Here is a 26,565-nt window from a genome sequence, read left to right as displayed (position 1 = left end):
CAAAGAAAATAAATACAGAAGAACAATTTATTTTTATGTAAATATTGAAACCTTCTGAATATTAAATCAAGCATATTAAAAGGAAAATGTCATTTGTAAAAATGTGCTTACAAACTTAATGACTGAAAAAAAATACTGTATTTTCATATTTACCATTAAGATAAAATCTACAAAAATACAAAAACATTTCCCAATAGAAAGATAAAGACTAGGAAATAATTGAAAAATATACATTGACAAGACAATTGGAAAACATTCAGTGTTGCTTCTAATAATAAGAAAAAGGCAACCTACTACTAATACATTTTTTAGCAGATTGTTAAATATAATAAGTAAAAGAAGTAAAAGAAAAGAAGTAAAATCTTAAATTAAATGAAAATAGTCATAAAACTATTGGCCAAATTTTTACTTTCAAACATTAATTCTCCCTTTATAAGTAGAAAAAGAATGTTTCTGAAGGTTATTTGGAAATCTTAATCACATGTTAGGAAGGTTTACACCAATCAGTAATTTCCAGTTTCTTTTCTGGAATGCCCACAAAAGACAGCATAAAGTACACAGTAAAATGCATGTACATGTGTGCACATGCCCTCATTATGAATAACAGCAGAAAGTAAGCAATCAAAAAATAAACTCTGAAAAATATAAATGCCATTTTATAGTGGATATATACAAATGTACTAATAAGAGAAACTGTTGTGGAATTATTCAGTAAGATTATATGAACTGTAGTCTCCAGTTTATGATCTACAGTGCTTTATTTCTGTATCTAGACAATGAAAGGATCAATATTGCATTGAGCAGGAAAGTAGTATAACTCAAAAAGTCCTCATTTATCTCCTTTTTTATGTTTTCAACTTTAAATAACAAAATCAATTTCTTACAAAATTTTTTGAACATCATTAATCTATAAAAATAGCTAAAGAAAATGATATAACAAAAAGTGAAAAAAGGTAGTTTTCTGGATTACATGTAATGTACTATACATAAATTCTCACATGTATAAACCATAAAAATATGCTCTGTATTCTATCAATGATTTGTTTTTTAAGTGCTGAGTTAATGCTTTATTTATATTTTTACATTTTTTGGATCCACATCGAAGCCATACTCTTAAGTGAAATAAATAGGACACATGTGTAAATACTAGTTTGTCTGGTGTGAGAAATTGAAAGTGTAAATGAAGATCAAAATATGTAATAGACAATGTGAAATAGGAAGAAAAGGTCCAAAGAGGAAGGGGAAGGGGGAGGGGGAAAGGAAAGGAAAGAAGGGAAAAGAATAAATATGAGAAAAGAATAAGAAACAGAAACAAAGTCTTTGTAAGTAGGGAGAGGTGGAGGGAGGTTGAAGGGAGGGCAGGGGAAGAGGGAAAAAATAAAAACCATGATATATCATGTAAAGGTGCAAATTCCCAATGACGAATGTCACCATATTATATACTTAAAATGTACCAATAAATTTAATGAATTTAAAATATATATATTTTACATTTTAATCTTTTTTCTTCTTAAAAATGAATATTTTAAATAAGTAAACTCAAATTTGTAATTGTTCTGCAATAAACAAAAGCATGAAATGCAAACTTTATACCATACTTTATATATTAAATGTCAGAAACTTATAAAATTTACTTCAATAATTTATCCATTTGATTATTAAATTTAAACAATAAAATATAAAAATATTAGAAAGTCTTTTGGCACTGCCTAAATCTTTTTTGAGGGTCCAGAACATCTTTTGAGGTATAAATTAGAAAATAAACTACAGTATTTAAAACAGTGACTTTGGAATAATGGAATCTGGTACAAATTGCAGTTTAGCCATTTATGCATTGATCTGGGAAAGATTTTTAACTACTCTAAACCTTAGTTTCTTCACTTCTAAAGCTAATATTACAATAACATTTAGTTCCTTGAGAATATCTTTATAATCAGAAAAGCCTTAAGGTACTACCTCCATGCCTGATTGTGTGGCTCATTTTAATGCCAGTGCTTACCATTGTTGGAAGAATCTAGTTGCATTAGAGAGCTGGCCCTGTAACCAACAGAACATTATTGTGAAAGTCTTTCCTTGTCTGTTCAGTGGAGTGCTTGGAAATGGGGAAATGAGATCAGAATCATGACAGCTGAATTGTTGAAGCAAGGAAACATTTACCTCGAGTATCCTCCTCAGAGATCGTTTAGGCAGAGGAAGACCCAAAAGTACTGGCACAACAACCATCCTCTTGGTTCGGAACAAGAGGAAGTTTGGACATACTGGAAAGAAAAGGGGTCAGGAGAAGTGTAGTAGGAAAAATGAGCACTGCAGTTTCACCTCCAGTCCACAGAGAGCCAGTGCCAACTTTTCAGTCTTCCTCAGAAGGAAGCAAAATTTCCAATTCTCAAAGTCATGTCCAAATTTCTTTTTGTACTCCATTATTTGCCTTCCTTTCCAACTACTTCACTCATCACTTCCTTTCCTATCACTATGACACAGGAACATCAAATCACACTCAGTACCACACCTTCCCACTCTGTGTGTTACCTCCTGCCCTCTTTCACTTCGAGGCTGACAGTAACAGTTTCTGTTTTTATCCCATCCAAATTCTCATGTTCCTCAAAACCATATTAACTTTCAAAGCATATAATTTATTAGTTTCTTGGTTTTTCCCTCAAAATGATTTTGGAGTTTTAATCTCATGTCTTCACATACTTGCCATTAACACTTTCTTCATCTGTAAGCTTTTCCTCTCATTCTCAATATTTCCACATTTTACGCAAACACTGAGTTATTTCAAAGTCCTGGCCATCTCATTGCATCCTGTTCTGGCTGTACACTGGACATCTTCTACACATCATTTATATCAGCCATTTAAAGTTAAATTCTAAAGTAATCTCTACTTCATAATTTAGTTGTGTTGTTGTTTTGAGACTGGGTCTTGATATATAGTACAGAATGCTCCTGAACTCACTGTTGATCTTGGTGATCTTCCTGCCTCAGTCTCCTGAGGGCTGGAATTATAGGCAAGTGGCACTGCACCTGGCTACCTGTTAAATATGTATGTAGATTTTTATTGCCTTTGTAAAATCTTCTCTACTGTACTTACATCCTTCATTTCTATAAAGCTTAACCACCATCCATTTTCTAAAGAATGCTGGCCTGCTATCTTCTCTTTCCAATTTATTTCCATTTTATTTTTCCTTTTCTGAAAAATTCTATGTCCCTAGCCTCCTTATAGCTCTTTTCCAAATTTCCATAAAATTTAGTTATATTACCAGTAACTCTTTTCATCTCTTTTATACCCAGGAAAGACAAGAATTTGGACCTTAATATCCTTGGCAAAACCATCTCATGTTATAACAATCTCAAGTTGGGAAAGGTACCCTTTCTCCATTGTCACTTCCATCTGGAAGCTAGAGGAGGGGATGGAATTGTCTTCCACTTCCATATCCTGACTACTTTTTGCATCAACTTTATCCAAGTGCCTCCCTGCATTGAAGTCTCTGTCATTCCATAATTTGTCCTTCTTCCCAGTTTCACTACTCCTGTGTACTGTCCCTCAGAGTCTCTAGTGGTATCCTGATCAAAGTTTCTTCTCTACCTCAGCTTCAAACCTCTCAGGAACCTAGACTGTATCAATGTCCACACAAAGGATCCCATCAAACTTCTGATCCCCATTACGAAAACAACCTCAGGTCACCTCAAAGCCTCTTGTTGCCATTATCAAGAATTACTTTATCTTTAAAATTACTCAAACCTAAAATGCCTTTTCTGCTCAACTATTTACTGGTAGGTACTTCTGTATTTTCTTATGACTTTTAGACTCTTTTAACTGCTGTTCAAGTTCAGTTAAGAGATGAAACATTATTGATTTACTATTAGCTAAAAGGAAGAATGGATTAAAAATTATGGTTGCATAACTTTGGAGTTAGTAAATCTAAATATACTTGGACTTCTGTAAAAATATTGTGAAGTTTGGCTTTAGTGGGTCAGTGATGCTTTTTACTCTACTCAATTTTTCTTTCTCTAACCCCTTCCCTTGATGTCTTACATAAGTTTATCTTACTTGCCATTTGGATCCCTAACATTTACTTCCCCTGTCATGTACTTACATTCCCTAGGATTCACTTTCTCCAACAACTATCCAAAAGTTCAGTATTTTGCATAAGGTATAGGCTCTCATTTTTTTTGATACTATTGTAAATGGAATTGTTTTCCCCATTTCTCTCTCACTGAGTCTTTAATTCATATACAAGAATGCTATTGATTTTTGAGTGTTGACCTTGTATCCAGCTAATCTATTGAATTTGGTTATTAAGTCTAGAAGTCTTTTGGTGGAGTTTTCTGGGGGTCTTCTACATAGAGTATCATGCCATCCTGGGGTAATGACAGTTTAACTTCTTCATTTCCTATCTTTATTCCTTTTTTTTCTTTCTCTTGTCTAATTGCTGTGGCTAATGTTTCCAGAACTATATTGAACAGGAGTGGTGATAGTGGGCATCCTTGTCTTGCTCCTGATTTTAGTGTGAAAGATTTCAGTTTTTGAGCATTTAGTATGATGCTGTCTGTTGGTTTTTCACAGATTGCTTTTATCAGGTTGAGATAAAGACCATCCATTCCAATTTTCTGTAGAGTTTTTTTTTATCATGAATGGGTGTTGGATTTTGTCAAATGCTTTTTCTGCATGGGTTGAGATTATTATATGGCTTTTGTCCTTGACACTGTTAATATAGTGTATTACATTTATTGATTTACGTATGTTGAATCATCCTTGCATCTCTGGGATGAATCCCACTTGATCAGGGTGTATAACATTCTTGATGACCTTTTGTGAGTATCTTGTCAAGGATTTTTGCATCTATATTCATTAGCGAGATTACCCTGTAGTTTTCTTTTTTGGTTGAGTCGCTCTCAGCTTTTGGAATCAAGGTAATGGTTGATTGTAGGAATGAATTTGGGAGTATTGCTTCCATTTCAATTTCATTAAAGAGTTTGAGTGTATGGGAAAATATTTTTACAAACTGTTCCTCAGACAAAGTTCTACTATCTAGATTATATAAAGAACTTTCAAAAATCGGACCTGCAAAATCTAAAAACCCAATTCAAAAATGGGCATCTGAAATGAACAGACATTTCTCAGAAGAAGTAGAAACAGCAAATATATGAAAAAATGTTCGACATCACTAGTCATTCGAAATATGCAAATGTAAAGAATGCCTAAATTTCATCTTACTCTAGAAAGTATGGCTGCTATCAAGAAATCAATCAATAACAAATGCTGGCGGGGTTGTGTGGAAAAAGTAACCCTTGTGCACTGCTGGTGGGAGTGTAGTCTGGTGCAACCGCTGTGGAAATCAGTATGGAGAGTCCTCAAAGAACTAGGATTAGAGGTCCCATTTGACCCAGCTATTCTCCTGCTGGGTGTCTTCCCAAAAGAATTAAAAGCACCATACCACAGTGACATATGCTCACCCATGTTCATAGCAGCACAGTTTGTAGTAGCTAAATCTTGGAAACAACCCAACTGTCCATCAACTGGTGACTCGATGAAGAAGATATGGTGTTTGTTGTTGTTGTTGTTTTTAATAAAACAGAGTACTAATCAGCCATAAAGAATGATAAAGTAAAGATAGTGATAGCAAAATGGATGCATATGCCGGCCATACTCTTTAGTGAAATAAATAGGACACACGTGTAAATACCAAATTGTCTCTTTGGTGTGTGAAACTGAAAGATTAAATGAGGACCATGAGTAAATGTTTAATAGATAATATGAAATAGGAAGCAAAGTTTCAATGTGGAAGAGGAAGTGGGAGATGGGGAAAAGGAAAGAAGAGAAAGACAAAATATGTAAAAAGAAGGAAAAAATGGAAACAAAGCTTTTGTAAACAGGAAGGAATGGAAGGATGGAAGGGAGGGAAGGGGAATGAGAAAAAACAAGAACTAAGATATATCATGTACAGGTACACATTCCCAATGTTGAATATAATCATAATGTATACCTAAAATGTACCAATAAAATTATTTTTTTAAAATTTGTGATCTCAAATTTTTTCTAATCATGTAGGAAGTGGATGTTATTGAATATATAGGAACAGCAAGCTACAGCTCTCTACCCTAAATTATATAGCTGGAGAGTGAGACTTTGGATTTAAACTTACAACTAGACCCCAGGGCCTCACATTATTACCACTTCATTATATCACTTTGGTTTATTTCGTATCTCCAGAGACCTATTAGCAAAATTCCAATGCAACATGAAATTAATTGCAAATCCTATCAATGCTATTATAAATTCAAACTAGACAAAAACTTAATGAAATTAGCTCTATTTTAGCTTCTAGATGTTTCTAGATGCCAAATTCTATTCATACAATCCTCAAAAACAGCTACTAAGCATTCATTACGAACCCTCTCAAAAGTTCCAAGGGATGCATGAATTTCAACAAAAAAGCAAAAATTTCTTTCACATTCACATTTATTAGCATTTCTTGAAAGTTCACTGCTTATTGCACAATGAAAGAATATTTTCCTGGAAGACTTATCAATCTTTAACCTAGTGTTCTTGGAAAACTCTAAAGAGCTACCTCTGAGACTTGCTGCTCTGCTTCATACAAAATGAGTCCCTCAAAGCAGACTTAAGTATAGAGCAGAAAATGAAACAATGATGTACGTAATATTGCATAGTAAAACTTACTTCTTAGTATAGAGTTTTTCCAAAACCTAAATCTATTGTTAAAGGTTTTCCTTTCATTTTTATACTAATGAATTTTCTAATGTGTACAAATCCAAAAAAGATATATTTTTCCATTATGTCAAATTGCAAAACAAAAAAACTTTCTATTTAGAAGTTTTATATCAGTTCTATTTCCACTTTTGTTTAGGGACTCTATTGATTTTCTAAAAGCAGTTATGTGATTTGAGTAAAGGTAACCATGGCCTCGAATGTTTGTAGAAGTCCTGATTTAGGTCTGCTAGTCTACTGTAATGGTTAAGAGCAGACCCTTTCTTATCAGAAGTTTTCACTGCTGCATGACCAATTATATATTTAACATACACTAGGTAGTTGATACTGACATTCAGGTAATAATTTCATGTTTTCTTTACTCCTGGAGCAAAGGCTCATCTGAATACAAGTGCCCTAAATATATACTTCACATTTGAGCTTTGTTACTATTTGAAATTGACCAACTTTAATTGATTAAAAAAAAGAAAGTGATCAAGGTATGACAAGTGAAAATATTAAAATCTTGTAGACTTACAATGGATATACAAAATCATTTTTTTAATAAATTACAGTGGATCATTATATTATGCAATGATAAAAAACAGACAAACCTAATGTATATCCTTTGGAATAATCCTTACCATTAAGGAATTATAAATAGATTAGATATAGATTATATAGATTATAGATAGGAAAATTTGCATTTCAAGTACATGAGAATTTCCCAAACAGAAAGACAAAAGTCTGATTGTTCCCCTTGCTATTAGCACTTCTACCCATGGGAACCTCTCTTTTATTTTATTTATTTATTTATTTGTTTGTTTATTTATTTATTTATTTATTTTTATTTTGGTACCAGGGATCGAACTCAGGTCCTTGTGCTTGTGGAGCAGGCAGCAGAACCACTGAGCTAAATCCCCAGCCCAGGAACTTCTCTTTTATAAACCCTGGTCACAGCTGCCCCTGAATTCTCCAGAGACCCTCTTTAGATCTCTATTTTTAGAGTGACTTACAAAAATTTTTGCTTTTCATGTGTTAATTGACCGACCTACTGTGTCAGCAGGGATTTTGTCTTATTTTTTATAAAACTAGTACTTTCTCCAGTTTTCCACCTCTCGAATAAATATATGAATAAAGAATGAATAAACACATGAAGATAAAGTAAATTTTCATGTAGTATGACTGAATTGGGAAGATGGTAATCAAGCATCCTGGGTACACACTGAGGTAAGAAGAGCCATGGTGTTATAGTTCAGCAGACCATGCTTTCCCTTAGCCCCCTGAATATACTTCAGGAAGTTGTCTAAGTTGTTGTGAACCAGTCATCAGTAAAGGTAGTCTCCACACAGAATTTAATGTAGAAAGCCACAATCTCTTCTGAGTCTCAATGTGGAGAGTACAAATCACTCCAAAATATTTTTTAACACAGAAAAACTCCTGTCACATGTGAATATATCATAAATATTAGTACATTTTTAAAAGTTACAATATATAATTGTTCTTTGTAAAAAGGCAAAGTACAATCATAATAACATTTCTCTTAATGTTTCTATATATGACCATTTTTTCAAGATAAATTTTTTTTATTCTTAAGTTCTTTTATTGGTACATTTTAGGTATACAGTACATTTACATTTATCATTGGGTACTTGTACCTGTACATGATGTATCTTGGTTCTTATTTTTTCCCCTTTACCTGTGCGGCTTTCACCCCCTCCACCTTTGTCTATTTACGTAGACTTCATTTCCATTTTTTTCCTTTTCTCACAATTTTTCCTTTCCCTTCTTTCCTTTCCCCTTCCCCTCCCATCACCCCTATCCCTTTGGACTTTTCTTCCTATTTCAAATTATCAATTATTCGTTTTAATCATTTTAACCCGTATTTACACTTTCAGTTTATCACACTAGAGAAACTATTTGGTATTTACACATGTGTATTCTATGTATTTCACTTAAGAGTATGGCCTCAATATGCATCCATTTAGCTATAAATGACTCTAGTTTCTAGTTCTTTGTGGTTGAGTACTACTTCATTTTATAAAAACACCACATCTTCTTTATCCAGTTTCCAGTTGATGGGCATTTGGGCTGTTTCCAAGCTTTAGCTATTACAAACTATAAACATGGGTGCCGCTACAAACATGGATGGACATATATTGCTGTGTTATGATTCTTTTGGGAAGATACCCAGGAGGGGAATAGCTGGGTCAAATGAGACCTCTAATCTTAATTCTTTGAAGTATCTCCATACTGATTTCCACAGTGGTTGCACCAGTCTGGACTCCCACCAGCAATGGAGAAGGGTTCCTTTCTCCCCACACCCCCACCATCATTTGTTATTGTGTGATTTCTTGATAGCAGCCATTCTTTCTGGGGTGAGGTGGAATCTCAGTGTTGCTTTCATCTGCATCTCTCAAATGACCAGTGATGCTGAACATTTTTTCATATATTTATTGGCTGTTTTTATTTCTTGTTCTGAGAAATGTCTGTTCATTTCAGATGCCCATTTTTGAATTGGGTCTTTCAATTTGGGGTATCTGATTTTTTTCAGTTCTTTATATATTCTAGATAGTAGTCCTTTGTCTGAGGTACAACTGCTAAAAATTTTTTCCCACATTTGTAGGTTGTCTCTTAGCTCTGTTAGTGGTTTCTTTTGCAGTGCAGATGACCATATTTCCAAAACTACTATATAGATTTAATGCAATCCCAATTGAAATTCCAAAAATATACTTCACAGAAGTAGAGAAAACAATCCAAAAATTCATCTGGAACAAGAAGAGACCTAAAATAGCAAAAGCAATTCTAGGCAATAGAGACATGGCAGGGGGTATCACAATCCCCAACTTGAAACTATACTACAAAGATACTGTGATAAAAACGGCATGGTACTGGGAAAAGAATAAACCTGAGGATCAGTGGAATAGATTAGAAGATACAGAAACAACTCCAGACACACCCAGTCACCTCATCTTTGACAAAGAAGCCAACCACCCTCTCTGGAGGAAAGATAGCCTATTTAATAAATGGTGTTGGAAAAACTGGATTTCAACCTGTCAAAGACTAAAACTAGACCCATACCTATCACCATGCACTAAACTAAGATCAAAATGTATTAAAGATCTAAATATTAAAACAGAAACACTAAACTTGCTGAAGATAAATTAGGTGGAACTCTTGAAGATATTGGCATAGGAAAAGACTTTATGAACAAAACCTCAGTATCACAGGAAGCAGCACAAAGAATCAACAACTGGGATCCCATCTTATTAAAGATAAATTTTTTTTCTAAAATATCCAAAGCTAGTTAATTCTAGGTGTAGAATTTGGAATTAACAAGAGAAACTTTTGTTTTCTTCCAATCTTCAATTTAAAAGATGGAAAAATAGAAGCAAGACTTTTTATTAAAGCTTTTTAAATTTTATTTTGTGAATAAGCATTAATTTTAATTAAACAATATAGTAGCTAAATGAATGAATACTATCATAATCAGCATACCTAAAATGAAGTAAACAAAAAATTTAGTGTAGCTGAAATAATACTATTTAAGACTCTATTTTGTCCCAAGAATTTCCTTTATAGGAATTTAATGTTTCAAAATTTTTTCTAGTGGTTAATTAAACATAAAAATCAAGTTCCTATAATAACCATAAATTTGTAAATTTTTGTCTTTTAATTTTTAATAATGTCACTATTCCCTATGTAATCAGTCATCATGGGTTGAATCAGTCTTTTGTTGAAAACTTTCCTCAGAGCTTTCTTGGAAAGAACTAGGCAGAAAATTAATTTCCTATTTGAGAGAATTCTTAGAATTTAAATAAACCTATTAGTTGAAACTAAACCACAAAATTAGCATATTACTAATCGCTAGGTTTAAACAGCTGGGAAACAGCATTGGCTATCACCCTGGTCATCAACACGGGTGGCTTCTTCCCAGGCTTGAGTTCAAGGTATGGTTTTTACATATGGTAAAGTCACTATAATTTCACACATCTATTTTCCAACTCTTTATAAGTACATTGTATTTATAATTTTTCTATGTTTGGAATATATTGATGCATTTTTATGATATACGGGCAGCGTAAATAAACATTTGTAGATTTTGATACCACTTAAAAGCATTGGGTGAAAATAGACATTTGCAAAGCCCAAATCTTTTTCTTATAATTTTGAAACAATAATAGCTGAAAAAAATAGAAAAAATAGATAAACATTGAAAAAAATAGATAAATTCAGCAATCTTGGGTTAAAGAAATTTAAGTCATTTTTGTTCATTCTATGGAAAGTTTTTATGCAAAATGATTTTTGATTTTGATAATTATCATAGCAAAGACCATTTTGGCAGAATATCTCAAGGCCCTTTTTGTTCTATATTATTTATCTATATAATGAACTGACAGCATATTTCACAAGGAGTGGAATACTTTAAGTAGATTTATAAGCAAAGCACTTTTTCAAAAATTTTCAGATAAAAAGAAATGGTGCCTCTCAGTGGATTTTAGATAATTGCCCACTTTAGCAAATCTGATGATTGGAAGTAAAAGCTTTTATTCTTGAATTGTGTTTACATTTTGATGCTTCTTCTTCTTCTTCTTCTTTTTTTTTTTTTTTTTTTTTTGGTACTGGGGATTGAACTTGGATCCTTGTGCTTTGATGCTTCTTTATTCCTATAAGGAGCCCATTATTACCAAATTAAAGACCAAATGTCTTATTTTAGAGTGTTAGTGAATAAAAATGTTGCTAAGAAATTGCTATTTCAAAATAATATAAAAACTCAGAAGACAGAAATGATAAATATTTATTTTGAATAGCAAAATTTAAATTTACTTTTCAAATGAATCCATTTTACCATAATTTGCCCCTTTGTTAAAAAATCAAGGATATTTTCATGAAAGAAATTTTATTGTAAGACCAACTGTTTTTCCCTCATCCTCTCCTATAGGACTTGACAACCATGAAGCTTCTTGTCCTCTCCTGCCTTGTGGCTGCTGCTGCAGCCATGCCTGTAAGTACAGTAAAGGACCACAAAAAGGCAGCATGCCATTCAGAAATGGCCTGGTAATCTTACAGAGCATGAGACACTGAGGATGAGGGCCTTAATGCGTTAGATGATCTTTCATCCGCTGTGGAAGACTCAACACTGGATTGTGATGACAGTAATTATTACAGAGTCTTGCAAAGTTGTGAACACCAAATAAAATATCTAAATGGAAATATGAGTGCCCCACAATAAAACAAATTAAAAATATGAAAAGAAATAAAGTATTGTATAACATAACAACTAACATCAAGTAATACAATTAGGTTTGTTTCTCGGATCCACTGTGGAATTAGCAAATTTCTAATAATGTTATAGGTATCCAATATATCTTTACCAATATAACATAAAGCCACAAGTTCTATTGCATTTTGCTTTTGGAACCAAAGTCAACCTTCATCCTGGCCAAAGAATAGAAAACTATTCTCCCAAAGAAAATAATAAGGTATTTGTTTATGCCACAACTTAACTGTCCTTACATCCTTTCTCTTCTTTTCTGTTTTCCTTTCCTTTCCTTTCTTTCCTTTCCTTTCCTTTCCTTTCCTCTTCATTTCTCTTTTCTTAGCTGCCTTTCTTTTGGTACTGGAGATTGAACCCAAGGCATCTCAGCTCTTTCTCTCTGTTCCCCTGCCCTCTCTCTCTCTCTCCTCTCCCTGTCTTTCTTTCATTCTTTATTATTTTGAGCCAAGTTTTCACTAAATTGCTAAGGTGCCTCAATTTGTCTAGAATTCACAATCCTCCTGCTTCCAATTCTCAGAGTGTTAGGATTACAGGTGTGCACCACGATGCCTAGTTTATCCTTAAGATAAATCTCCACAGTGAAAATGCAAATTGTGATTATTTTTACATTATTCAATTGATAATAAAAATAAAATCCAGACAAAGATTTAAGAAAGTACATGTTGCCCTCAAATTTTTATAAGGGTTCAAAATCATTTTAGGATTATCAAGTAACTTAAATAGCGTAGAAAAATGAAGTTGGTTTCACTCTGGATTAACTAGAATAACTCAAGGCTTTTAATAGACATTTTACATAGTTTTCTCAAATATCTGCCATACTTTAAAGAAAGAATAAGTAAACAGGTTTGCTTTGGTTTTATTTGTCAATAAATTAATTAGGATTGTTTGTTCTTTTTGCTCCCAGGAAAATTTATCACTGGCAAATTTTCTTTTATACACTTTTTAAAAATACATTGTTAAAATTAATCATATTATATGTGTAGTGTTATATTGTTACTGCCACTTTGATTGCTTTTTAGTTTGTTTCTGTTTTATAATTCTTGGATTGTTTTCACAGAAGTTTCCTTTTAGGCATTCAGAAATCTCTCAAGTAAGTATTCTACCCTAAATTCCAAGAATTCACTCTCATGTTGGCTCTGAGTGGTGATTTGTGACAGCACAGACTCCAAACGTGTTGTTCCTTTCTCTATGAGACAGGCTGTGTCCCTTTTGGTAAGGTATTTTTTCAGCTCAAGAACTGACTTATTTACTACTATTCTATACTATGGACTACTATTTACTCTCACTGAAACACTAAACTTCTTAAAATGAGAGTACACATAGATTTATGCAAACTTTTTATATGGATAAAATATTATCATTATTCAAGAGAAATAATTAAGCAGAATATACAAACATGGTTTATTTTAAGGTATCAGCTTCTTTCTGTTTGTTTTACATGCCCTCAACTATCTGATTTATAATTTCTTAATTTTTTATACTGAATTTTGAGTTAGTTTTATCATATCCTGTTACAAGGGCATTAATAAGCCATTCTGCCCAGTCACTGAATAATGCTACTTTTTGGTGTTATTTTTCTTTGCAGAGTCAGCAAGACAGCAGCAGTGAGGTAAGTCATCTGCCAGGGACTTAAGGGTCTCTCTTCACACACACCTGAGCTGTCTCTCAGTCATCTTGGGTATTTAATGTCTTCTTCACTCCAGTTTTTTTTTTGTGTGTGTGTGTACCGGAATTACTCTCTCAGTTCTATATTCTTGAAATCCCTAGTTAATGTTTTTAGACACTTTAGTAATCATGGTTTTTTTCTCTAGGCTGGGTGAAGAAAGAACTACTTAAGGTGTCTTCTTTAGATTTTAAAATTAAGCTATAAAATTAAACTCCTGATGTTTTTCTTTTATCTGTGAAATCCTTCTGGTTTATCAAATTAAATGGAACATTAGTGTTGAAATGTAAAAAAACTTGTTCAGTTTTAGCATGTTTATTTTCTTTCACATTTTAATGAAATCCCAGTAATGTTTTGATACATGCATACATTGTGTGGTATTTTTATCACTTTTGTAATTCACAAGTTAATTTTAACAGGAAATCCTCAAAGAAGATAAAATTTTCAAGTTTCTTCAGGTAAGTGCTATCCATTTACTCTTAAAACACAAACATTTGTCTAGGAAAATTAACTTAATTTTCAATAAAAATGTTATTTTGCTTGAATTGATCAAACCTTCCCTTCATTAAGAGCTGCTCTAAATTTTAATTTGCATCTAAATGTTTGCCTCTTTTCAAAACATATCAACTTTCCTCTGCATGCCCTATCTAGAATTTTACAATTTCCATATTGATTACACTGGAATATTCCTTAACGATAAACAATAGCAAAACATATGTTACAGTGTTTATGATTTTGTGACTTAATTGTTGAATAAAAGAATATCAAATTTTAATTTAAGGCTATTATTTAAAAGATTTAACAGATAATCTAATTTATATGAATGAATTTTAACATAACTTTTTTTTTTTGCTGTGTGTAGCCTACATCACTGGAAATTAGAAAGGTAAGAATGACTTTACAAGATTTACTGTAGAATTAAAACAGGGGAGCAAGTGTTAAGATCAAAAGACCTGGAGACTGCATAAAACAAAACAAAAAGCAGAGAAAAAAAAGCTGAGTGGAAAGGATTTTTAAATATGTTAAGTGTACATTTACATACTGAGAGCTCATATAGAAACACATAACAAACACTTAAAGTTAGAAATGATATAACAAGAAATATTAAGGCTTTCATGAAAAACACATTTATTTTTAAATTTGCAACAGCATCATATGAAGTACACGTTAATATAAGTTTTCATTCATGTATGTCCTTTTAAACTAATATTGTTAAACCGGGCGTGGTGGCACAGGTCTGTAATCCCAGCACTTAGGAGGCTTAGGCAAGATTGCCATGAGTTCAAGGCCAACCTGGGGTACATAGTGAGACCCTGTCTCAAAAAAAACCAACAAAAACAAACAAAAAAACACAATGTAAATTAATATTGTTTATCTCTTCTATCCCTAAACGACACATCAATGAACTGAAGGTTAGAAACATCAATGAAATATGAATTATTCTAAAAGACTTTCCTTCTAAAAGTATAGGGAGGGGTTGGAGGGGTTGAAAGGAGGGCAGGGTGATGGGGAAAAAATAACAACCAAGATGGGTTGTGTAAAGGTGCAAATTTCCAAGGTCATTATATTGTGTACCTTAAATGTACCAATAAAATTCATTCTAAAAAATAAAAAGAGAAAAATATAGTTTGCAAGCTACACTTTCTTAATTTTAGCAGAGAGAGCTTCTGAGAAGAAAACAGAGTGAGGAAATTAAGGTACCAATTTTTTTTCTTAAAATAATGCCATAAAAGTATATATTCTTCTAGTAAAAACTGATGTTTTTATTGGAAAAAAATTAATTTTATGACACTTATTCTTTCCCTGAACTTCTCACCCATACATTGAAAATAACTAGATAATTGTGCTGAGCATCCCAAGACTACTTATTTTATTGACTTGACCATGTAGCTGTAAGGAGGCAGGTGTTAGAGTGAATAAATAAGTGAGTACATACATAAATATAGTTTTGCCCCAGCTGATTGTTTGTACTTATTTCCAAGGACTCACGAATGTTTTACATAAATGATTTTTCTTTCTTTAAATGTATCTGTTTTGATCAGATTGCCTAGTAGTTTATGAATAGATTTCTACTGAGAGATTAATAGTGTTCAGAATTTATAAAATTTACAAATAATATCTTCATTGTATTTCACACTGCTCTTTTCTTGGTAGGAAACTAGCAACGAGTCAACTGAGGTAAGACCCTTTGTGTTGAAATCGTTAAACCCAATATAAGGAAAAGTACCAACCGAGTGTTTCCTTTAAATACTTTCATCCAAGTAAGCAAAAATTCTCTTACAACTATAACAAATGTCTTTAATTCAAAGAAAGAAAAACATATACTGTATCGTATATCGGGCAGAATTACCTAGATGACTAAATCAAAACTAATCTATTGAATTTAAGTTCTATGGACAATATCACTACTCTTTACACCACTGAGGACAACATCCTAGGGGAAGAAAAGCCCCTTTGATTAAGTATTTATACATCATTGAACCAAGGCTTTCCATTGACAAACTTACTATCGCATAGTTTTTAATTCAGTGCTTCTGCTTAATGTCCAAAAGCCAAATATTTTTTTGAAAAAAACTTGTTTATATTGATTTACTACAATGTAGAAGTATTGGAATGATTTTTATTAAAATCTTAAATGCAAATTAGAAAGTTAATCCTTCAGATAGTTTAAAGTAGCCAGGCTTTATCAATTTGCTTATTTCACAGATACTGCCTTAAATTTTTATTGTCCTCAGCATCTATTTTATTTAGAAATGGTTAAATTTTCATTTCACTATTTTCCATGAAAAATACAATTGCTTCTTTTTTTTTTTAAGGAACCTATGGCTAACTCTGAGGTAAGACATTTTCATCTAGTGACCTCCACATTTAGGTAACATGCTTAGGACCTGCCATATGCTTCATTTTAAGAAAGTTGTCTTCTCAGATTGAGTAAGGTAAAAGATTGAATTTTGAAATATTTTACTTACTGAACTTTCAGAGGTATTATACCTGCAAATGTAATATATAGTGCCAAAGTTAAAATTGGAAGAAGGGATTTAAATGATATAAGTGAAAACATAACTTACTTGTTAAAATGCAAAGTAAAAACTTTATTTCTGACATCTTCCACCAAGAACTCATGCCTTCTACCATTGAGGTCAGAAAGAATCAATACAATCATCACCAAGGTCCTATGGACTACTCTCCTCTAAATATGGGGCAGAAATATGCCAATCTATTGTGTATAGTTAATCAGCTCTCTCCAGAGACAAATATTAAAACCGATCTCTTCAAGTATGTTCTTGGAAAAAAAATATGTTCTTGGTAGCAAAAATCATAACTATGTAAATATAAACGTGATTTAGAAGAAGTACACATTTCAAATGCTAGATATTTTGAAACCCAATGTAAAATTATATCTTGAGGTTGTTATATTTAATGCTACTAATTTATTCATATCAAAATAGTTCCAAGGAAGATGAAAATAAACACACCTTTTATCACAAAAATATTTATATTTTTTTCATTCTATACAGTGACATTTTTGTGTTTAATGAATTAATAATTGCTTTGAAGTTTTAAATTCTCTGCTAAGTTGTTAAACTTTCCCTCCTCACATTTTTCAAGTGAAATTGACACTTGAGAAAATGTACCAGAGTGGCCTTGAATGTTTTTATACAGTTCATTTCAATTCTCATTCTCTCAGATATAAACAATCTATATTAATGTATGGAACTAAGTTTCCTTCAGAAAGTTCTAAATATTCCACAAAAGATCATAACACTGGTTTTGTTGCTCTTAGCAGAGAGACTCTAGCAGCAGTTCATCAAATGAGGGAAATTAGTTTGATGTTAATTCAGAGTCCCAATTAATTAGAAGATGTTTATATAAACTTATGAGGGTTATTACATACCCTCTAAGGTCCCACTGTATCAGGTACTATGTATTCAGCATTATCTTAATTTTAGTATGCAATTATCAGCTCATAAAAAAAAAAAGAGTCAGCAGCTTTCTATCAACAAAAATCTTACAAAATTATTTTGAGGCAAACAATCCTATCTGGCCATGTGTGATGTTGTTTTTGTTTTATTCCTCATCTTAGTTTTTTTCAGATTTTGGATGAATACAATCTTATCACCAAAAATTCCAACAATGACTATACTTCTGATCACTGATGTACACATTTTATATTGTGTAAAAATAAACTGATTCTAGCTGTATCTAAAGCTGTAATCTTCTAAAGACTGATCACTGTTGCAGCTGAATCTAGAGAAAAAAGACAGCAGGCATAGCAGATGATAAGGTTCCTTTTTGATTGTGAGAGCAGACTTTCACACAAGTGACAAAAATAAACCAGCCTGACCAAGGGGAATTTCTATCAAACCAATATAGATATTTACTTCCTGCCCATCTCCAACATTCTGAGTAACACCCTGGTGAAAGCAAGAAGCAGAAAAAAGACAAGAAGAATGTAGCAAGTGAAACAAATTATTAATCTCATCATGGTTATCCAGGAGGCTGTGACTCAAATCAGTTTACTAGAGTTATGCCATAATAGTAATTACTGGATTAGTATTCTTACCTAAATATGAATTAATAAGTCATGGAATTAAAAGTCATAGTATTAAAAGTGTGCATGTTTTTTTTCTTTTTTATAGGAAGTTGTTCCCAGTAACACTGAGGTAAGATGGATCAGCTAAATTTAAAATAAGTGAACAAAATAAAAGATACATAATAGGAAGTAGGGAGATAGATCTTTCTCAAAAGGGAAGGGGCTCAAGAGATGGAGGAAGGAGGGAGAGGGGAAGGGAAAGGAGAACAAAGGAACTAAGAGCTGTTCTGTGCCTGGACCAACTCCACACAAGGAATGCAAACATTATGCACTGCACGTGTGCACTAATGCAAATAAATAAATGTCAGTATTATGCTATTATCTAGTGTGTCAGAATTTACTTAAACAACCTTTGTACATATTTTTTAGCAGAAGTGCACTCCAAGGGAAGACATGCTCTACCAACTGAACCTGGTAATCCTTCACTAAACGGTTATAAAAAACAGGGACAACAAGGAATACATGAAAATGCTGTGATGATAACTTGTTTCCCCTTCTCAGTGTCTGCTAGAGTTTAATTCTTAGTAAATAGTCTGATTCTAGATGTTTAATCATTGCCTTCTGAAAGGAAAGCTAGTAACATTTTTATCCCTAGTAGACAATTCATGATTTCAATGGACTATTTTTTATTTTATAATCACACTTTGCAACAGCAAATCATAAGTGGCAGTAAGTATATGGATTTGGCCAAATTTGAGTTTGACTTGACCCTCTACTTTTTTATAACATGTGACATTAGTGATTGATGTACTAGCCAGAAGTCTATAACTTAAGTTCTAAAATGAAAGTAATAAAAAATTCTAAGTTATATAAATTAATCATAGCACATAGTCATCTCATTAAATGTTAGTATTGTATTAGAAACATCGTTTTAAAACTTGATTCATAATAATATTCTGATTTAGTTTTGAGAATTAAATTTTGACTGTTAGAAAGCAAAAGTGTTTTCTATATTTTTCATGGTAATCCTGGAATAAGATATCATGTAAGATAGCTGCTTGATAGTTTACATCTGACTGCATTGCAATTTAAAAGTTTTTAAGTCATTTTTATAATGTTTTTTAAAAGGAATCTCTAAATTAGCCCAATTTATTTGTGTAAAATAGTGCAAAAGTAGGACTAACAGTTCTTCTTTCTTTACCCCTGGAAAAGGTATTTCAGGATTCATGATTTATTTCCTAAAGATGACAGATTTGTACTGAAAGTTATACAAGAAGTTGAGAATATTTTTTCTTTTATATAGGAGCAGCCTCATAGACTGATCAATTACAGACAACTCCAGCTGGTCATATTTTACTTATTACAATAAAATTCAAGTTGTGTAGAATTAAAATAAATTTTAAATTGGATGCATTCTAAATATACTTTATTTTTCTCAAGAAATTACTTACTTTAACCTTGACTATTAATAATAATCAACAAATTAGTTTTCTAATTATCGATGTATTACTGACAAACCTTTTTCTTTCTATATATGCCTGGGCTATTTATGCCTGCATATGATACTCAAAATTTCTAACCAGGGAGAAATTTAATCAGATTACATTCTATGTTGAATCCTGGTGAGTCTCCTTGATGATATATTATATTTAGGACTTTATCATGGAGTTTATTTCCCCAAGTTCATTGCTTCTTGAAGAGTCCACAAATACGACATGTGCTTGTCTGTGAAAGAACAGATAGGTCAAATGAACTTTCTGTTTGAGAAAACAGTGCAGATTCTAGAGACTTCCTCAGTGATGCAAAATATGAGAATTGCACCTGTCAAAATTCTCCCTACCCTCTCATCAACAGTTTCCATTCTTTTTAATATTATAAAAGTTTTCCAACTGGGAAGTTAAAAGAATAATTTTTTCATTTACTACATAGTTTTTGCCTAATTAGGATTTTAGGAAAAGACTTGATTTCCAAGTTGGAAAAATTTTATAGTTGCTTCTATTGTCAATAAAGAGGAAACTCAATCTCAATACTTCTTTTAATTTAGACCAAAATTGGTATTCTAGTGTCATTTTTCAATGTGTTTAAAATAAAGTCCAAATAAACTTAAATATGTCAGTAACCAGCTAGGATTCACAGTCATTGCCCTGAGACACTAAGTAATGATTTTTATTCCCCTAGTTATGCTAAGTTAGACTGTAATCTCCACAAATCTTAGAACCACACTGGGATTGATGTACTTTTTATAGTATTTCATAGTTTTGTCCCTGGGCTTAGAATAGTCTCTGACTGAGTGCAGGTACCTAGTAAATGTTGGTTACACAAAATGAATAAAATCAATATACTAAAATTTTTTAAAATGTATTTTCTTTATTAGGAAGCTGGTTGTGGCCAGGTGAGATTATTTATTAAGCTAAAATATTTTAATATTTCTTTTATGTGTTGTTTTTATAAGTTATGCTTTTGTAAAAAAAAGTATGCTCTGTATTATTGAAATATGGTAGCATTTTTTTGAAATTCATTGAAGATAAAATTTATATAATGATAGTAAATAGCCAAGAGCAGAAAATACATACTCTTGGAGTGTTGTTAGATTATTATTTAGCTCCAAACACTGACACTTATAAATTCTTTACTTTTTCAAGCTATGTAGTGACCTTAGCCTCCTCTAGCTGCCTATTTTTTTTCAAAAATTAGAAAGCAAAAGTATTTTAATGGCTTTTAGTAATCTCAATATAGACCACAGTTAATTTTAAATTTCAATGATGATGATATACTCTTGGTGTATTGCAAAACAAATGTGCTGTACCAGAAGATTGTAAGTAATTTAAAATGCATTTTCTTTCATACAGGAGCAATTTCACAGAATAAATGAATACAATCAAGCCCAAGTGGTAATATTTCATTTATATAAATTTTGTTAAGTTTATATATGTTTTCTCTTAAATAGCCTCCTGCTCTTAAAGAGATTTTTTTTCTTCTCAAGCAGTGTTCCTCTCTCTTGATTCCTAAAATCTGAATGATGAATGCTAACTATTGTTGTTTTTTGGAGTGGCAACTGTTCTAATCTACCTCAGCTAATGTGGGCATCACATTTATAATCACAAGCACTATGATGCATTAATTGTTATGTTTACATTAATATAGTTTTAGCATATTTCTTAATTTTATAGTTGTATGTATAAACTTGTCTGATTCCCAATTTCAGTGTACATTTAAGAATCCCAAATGCAATTATAAATGTCTCCCTTAAGCAGGGCCCATTGGACTTACTACTAGACATACTTTTCTTTTGAAGAAACCGTCTAGAGAGAGTATCTCTGTCAAAGCATTCTGACACCATTTACTCATATGAAGTGAGTTCATGAATAACACCAAATAGGCAGTGATTCTTCCCCTACTTACCCTACCATTGGTTCTTCAGTGTTCCCAAGGCCCCTGATTTCATTTTTAAGGTAATAGCCAGATACTGTGAGATTTGTTGCCATAACAATTGTGATTCCTGTGCATAGCTTAGGCCAATTTCATACGAATCACAGAGCCTTTTAACCAGTGGTCATCATTTAGTAAATCCTAAGATTCTTCCCGTGTCTTAGAAGAAAACTTGTTTCTAGGTAATTAAAATGCAACTGGAAACTAGCATCAAACCAAAATTTCTACATGAAATTCATTTCAATTAGATTATTTCTTCTGTCTCAATGTTTCATTAGTCTACGGGGCAATTTAGATTTTTCTTTTTCTTCCTAGGGAGTGCCTATGAGGGTGGCAAATCAGGCTTATGCATGTGTCTGTGTGTTTCAATATTGCCCCAATACTGTTCTTGAGTAGCCTGTCCTTATTAAGAAATTAATATACTCGCTGCGTCATTGACTAATACTCTTCTGGGTTTTTTTTTTTTTTTGGTACCTGGTATCGAACTCAGGACCTTGTACTTGTGAGCCAGGCAGCAGAGCACTGAGCTAAATCCCTGGCCCACTTCTGGTATTTCTTAGTTGTTGATGTATGGCTCTCCAGTACTAGTTCTAACATTGCTGCAGAAGATCAAGTCTAAATTGCCAAAGAAAAATGAGGGAATTCTTTGGCCATCCCTAAGTAAAGGTAGCTTCAAGCCAGCCTATAAGTCAGAAGAACTCCAAGTTGAACAGTCTATTTCCCAAATTTCATTATAGCACTGTGTACTGAAAACAAGTTGGGTTTTAGTCTGTGGTCTGATGCTTCCTAATCACATGATATTGAACACATTGTATATTCTCCTTGATCTTTAGTTTCTCAATTATGAAAAAGTTAATAATAAGTGTCTATTAGTATTTTCCCTTGCTTCATACTACAAACTACCTCAAACTACCAAACAATGGCTTTCCATTGCTTTAGTGTGTCTTCCCTTCTAAAGGTAATAACTGCATTTAATTCAGTGGCTCTTGGCCACTGATGATTCAATTATACAAGTTACATATGACATGTTAATAAAACCAAAACATGGGAGAAAGCCATTGAGTTTTACATACATGCTGATACATAAGATTGGGGGAAAAAGTATTCCCTGAGAATAAAACCATCAAGCTTGTCAATCAATTTTATGATAATGGTTCTTCAAAGCACATTAAATTTTTTTTAATTTTACCATTTTTATTTTGTGTTATAAATGTTTTAATATTAAAACATACAGAGTATTTGCTTGTATAGATATGAGGATATAAGATTATTGCTATTTATTCCTTGTAGATGACTGTATCTCATAGAGTGGCATTTATTAACTAGATGAATTTAGAATGGTTTAGAATGTGGTCCTTAACCTTGGGTATTTAAAAATTTGGTTTTGTTAGCATGCAAGTTTAGTTTAGATATACTCACAATTAATCAAACTCTTGAAAGTGATCTGTACGAAACAAGTATTCCAAGTGAGTCTTGATTTACAATGAGAAATATAACTCACATGGACTAAAATGTGCAAATTAGATGATGAGCACTTTTCTTCCTTGTACCTAGACATTTGTCATGTAAGTATAACCTGAAGACTATTTAAATAATGTAGAGCCCCCTAGTGATTAGAAACCATAAAATTCTTGTAGTCACTTGCTTTGTTTTTACTTTTTATTTTTTTTCTTCTTTTTCTCCTCCTTTTATTCCTCCTCCTTCTGTTCCCTTTATCCTTTTTCTTTTGGCAAGGATATATTTTATTGTATCTCTTAAATATTGATGACAGTAAAATTACAAATTTATAGTGGCTTTCATTACAATTAACTTTATCAGTGAAAACTTGGAAATTATTTAAGTTTTCAACAATAGGAATTTGTCATCTGGGCCTTTTCTGTTACTATTCCAATCCCTTTCCTTCTCCTAACTTTATCTTTGAATGTTTTGCCACTAAAAGATATTATCATATTTATTTACAGTGAATACATTATGTTTCTATATATCCAAAAAATTAGAATATTACATAATTTACATGCTGAAGTTTAGTTACCAACATACTTAGAACATCTTTGTGTATCACTGATGGCATACGCGTATCATCTTGATGCCTTTATCATATTCCACTGTATGGATGTAACAAAAATTCTTTCAACTAAGCACATTAAATTTTAACCTCAATTCCTTCTGAAATCTCCCACAACTTTCATTGTCAAAGTAAAAGAAAAATACAAGTAATTATTTACTCCATTTGAGGTCCAAAGACAAAGTGCATTGGTTTCAACCTTCCATATCATTCTTTAAAACAAGAGTATGACAACTATATGTACTTTTTCCTAATGGGGGGTTTTGGTAGCAATCATTTAGTTGATCACAACATTTAATTGCATGTATAAAACAAAATTCATTGTTTCCTGTGTACCAAGGAACAGGCTCTGTTCTTTGTTGAAGTGAATTGACTATCATATTTACTTTTATTTTATCTAAATATTTTAATAAGTAAAGGGAAATTTTTGGATATATTTGTTTTTTCCTAATTTCATCAAACAAAACATGTCTTCCACCCCAACATATAATTATGTATATTAACCTAGGAAAAAATAGATGAGGCAGCTATTCTAAAATTGAAGAAGGAAAAGTAATATTTTGTTCCCCAAGCTCTAACTCAGGAAGTCAGTAAGAGAACAACCAGAGAATCATTTCCTTTCTACTTCCAGCATTTCTGAAATCCAGCTATACTGACCTGGGGTATGATGCCCTTCTTTTGACCTGAGTGTATTGCATATAGATCTAAACTACAAAAACTTTCTTTCTAGTCCAAAAACCCATTAGTTCATAAAAAGTAATAATGAAGTTCACTCTACTTCTTTCTTCTGGGCCATGGTAATTAAACCTTTGTGAGTAAAGCAGGGACATGTACTTCGGTATCGATTAGTGACTTTAAAAAGTGATAAAACACTCTGATTCTTAGAGATTTAAAACAAGGATTGCTCATACACTATTGTCTCAATGTTTCCCTCCAGCCTTTCCGACAAGTCTACCAGCTTGATGTCTATCCCTTTGCTGCTTGGTACTATCCTCAAGTCCAGTATTTATCTTTCCCACCCTTCTTCGACAATATTCAGCCCATTGTCTCTGAGAACATTGAAAACACTGATGTTATGCCAGAATGGTTGGTAAGTTCTTTAAAATTATTGCAATTTGATGTTCTACTAGAATACATAAAATACATAAAAAACTACCTACCACTCAATAAGATTTATCTATAAATTAAGATATAGATAAATTAATTTAGAATAAAGTCAGTAATCTGCATAGTACTATACTAGAATCTTCTGAAATAGAAAGTTGGCGATACTTCTTGCCATCTGAGGCTCACAGGAATTTCTCAGTAACTAAGGCAACAGCAATATGTGTTTTGTAAGTCAAATTCATTGTGATGAGATTAGGAAAAATTTCCTGCCCAAATTAAAAACATAAAGATATCTGATACATAGTTCAATATTATCTTCCTTTAATTTGTACTAAAGCTTTCTGGGAAAAGGGCACAAGCTTTGATATCCAGGAGCACTAAATTCAAGTTCTGATCTCTTTGTTTAGTTGAAATTTTACACTTCTTATTTCTTATAATCCTGAAGCTAAAAAATGTAGCAGTCTTTGCTGAATAGAGTATTGGAAAAATAGTGACTGAATAAGGAGTAGTCATTTTTTTTCTTGATTTAGTAAAATTATGCTGTCCATTGCTTTTATCCCATGATTTTGCCAATTCCTGTTTGTTTTTCAGAACTAAGACAGTTCTCAGGAGTTTCATTATGTAACTAGGTAATTGAAAACTTCATGTCTTGCTATTGATCATACTTCCATTAAAAATTTTGATAATCACAGTGCATTTAAATAGCAACTAAAAATAGCTTCCTTTTAACTAATAAAATTTATAATATTAGAAACTCCTATACAAATATGGTGTGGATGTTACTAGTTTTTCATGAAAATTTGTCCTTTGGTTTGCACAAAGGACAAGTTATGTCCTTTAAACACAACAGTGGTATTCTATTCTTTATGATCACTTCAATAGAAAACTGTAGCAAGTCATACAGTGAAACTGTGTGTCAACCACAGTGAAAAGATTTATATATTTGCTTTAATTGTCTTAATCCATTACATTGGGACTTCTCTCTCTCTCTCTCTCTCTCTCTCTCTCTCTCTCTGAATATATATGTGAGTGTGTATGTCTGTGTGTATGTATTTGTTTCTCTTTTCCAGAAGTGGAAATGTCCCTGCCAATAGATCAAATTAAGGAAAATGCTAACACTCTGATCTCCGTGGAAACCTCTTATTTTAATTGCCTTGTTACATTGTCTATGATTCCACAACATAAATTACTACTTAATAATAAATTGTCTTTAATTCCTACAAAACAAGAATAATGTCTGTTTATGTCAGAAATAATTGAGTGAACTGATCTAATATGAAGAGAAAATGATTAGTAAAATGAATATAAGAATTTCTCCTCTCCTCAAATACTTAACCACATATTTCCATTTCTACTTACAGATGTGACTGCAACTTCCTTCTTAGAATTTCTTTGCCTGATCATCATGTGAAATAATTCCAAAGATTTGACTACAATTTTAGAATAGGAAAACGCCCGTGGAGGGCAAAATTTCTTCTTTCATCTACTGTATATTAAATATCATGGCACCCTTTCCTTGGGCTGAAATTTCCTAGATAGCTATTGTCTAAATTTTAGTCATGTCATGCAGATAGGGAAGGTATTAAAGCCTTTACTAAGTTTCTATATAGGAAATATTGTTTTGAAAGGCTTTGAATTGCTTTTACTGTAAATTCCATCATTTCAAATAACTGTGTGCCCTTACTGAGGTCTTCTCTTTCTTCTTTTCATTTGTTTTTTGGTTTTTTGGTACCGGGGATTCAACTTGGGTCCTTGCGCTTGCGAGGCAGGAGGTGGAACCACT

At 32.2% G+C, this 26,565-nt stretch overlaps 1 protein-coding gene across 1 annotated transcript; it reads left to right on the top strand.

The window, feature by feature from the left end:
- Positions 1–11,660: 11,660 nt before the first annotated feature.
- Csn1s1 (casein alpha s1) lies at positions 11,661–25,379 on the top strand. The gene is made up of 10 exons (XM_021249828.1): positions 11,661–11,711; positions 13,570–13,593; positions 15,802–15,825; positions 16,464–16,484; positions 18,288–18,311; positions 18,611–18,655; positions 20,556–20,573; positions 21,031–21,072; positions 24,613–24,765; positions 25,374–25,379. Exons 1-10 carry the CDS (start codon positions 11,661–11,663, stop codon positions 25,377–25,379), a joined length of 408 nt encoding a protein of 135 aa, XP_021105487.1.
- Positions 25,380–26,565: the final 1,186 nt, after the last annotated feature.

Source organism: Heterocephalus glaber, unplaced genomic scaffold, assembly GCF_053883595.1.
Source record: "Heterocephalus glaber isolate CG9 unplaced genomic scaffold, H.glaber_assembly_v1.0 deba00000281, whole genome shotgun sequence".
NCBI classification, from domain to species: Eukaryota; Metazoa; Chordata; class Mammalia; order Rodentia; family Bathyergidae; genus Heterocephalus; species Heterocephalus glaber.
This window is presented reverse-complemented; position numbering and strand designations above follow the sequence as displayed.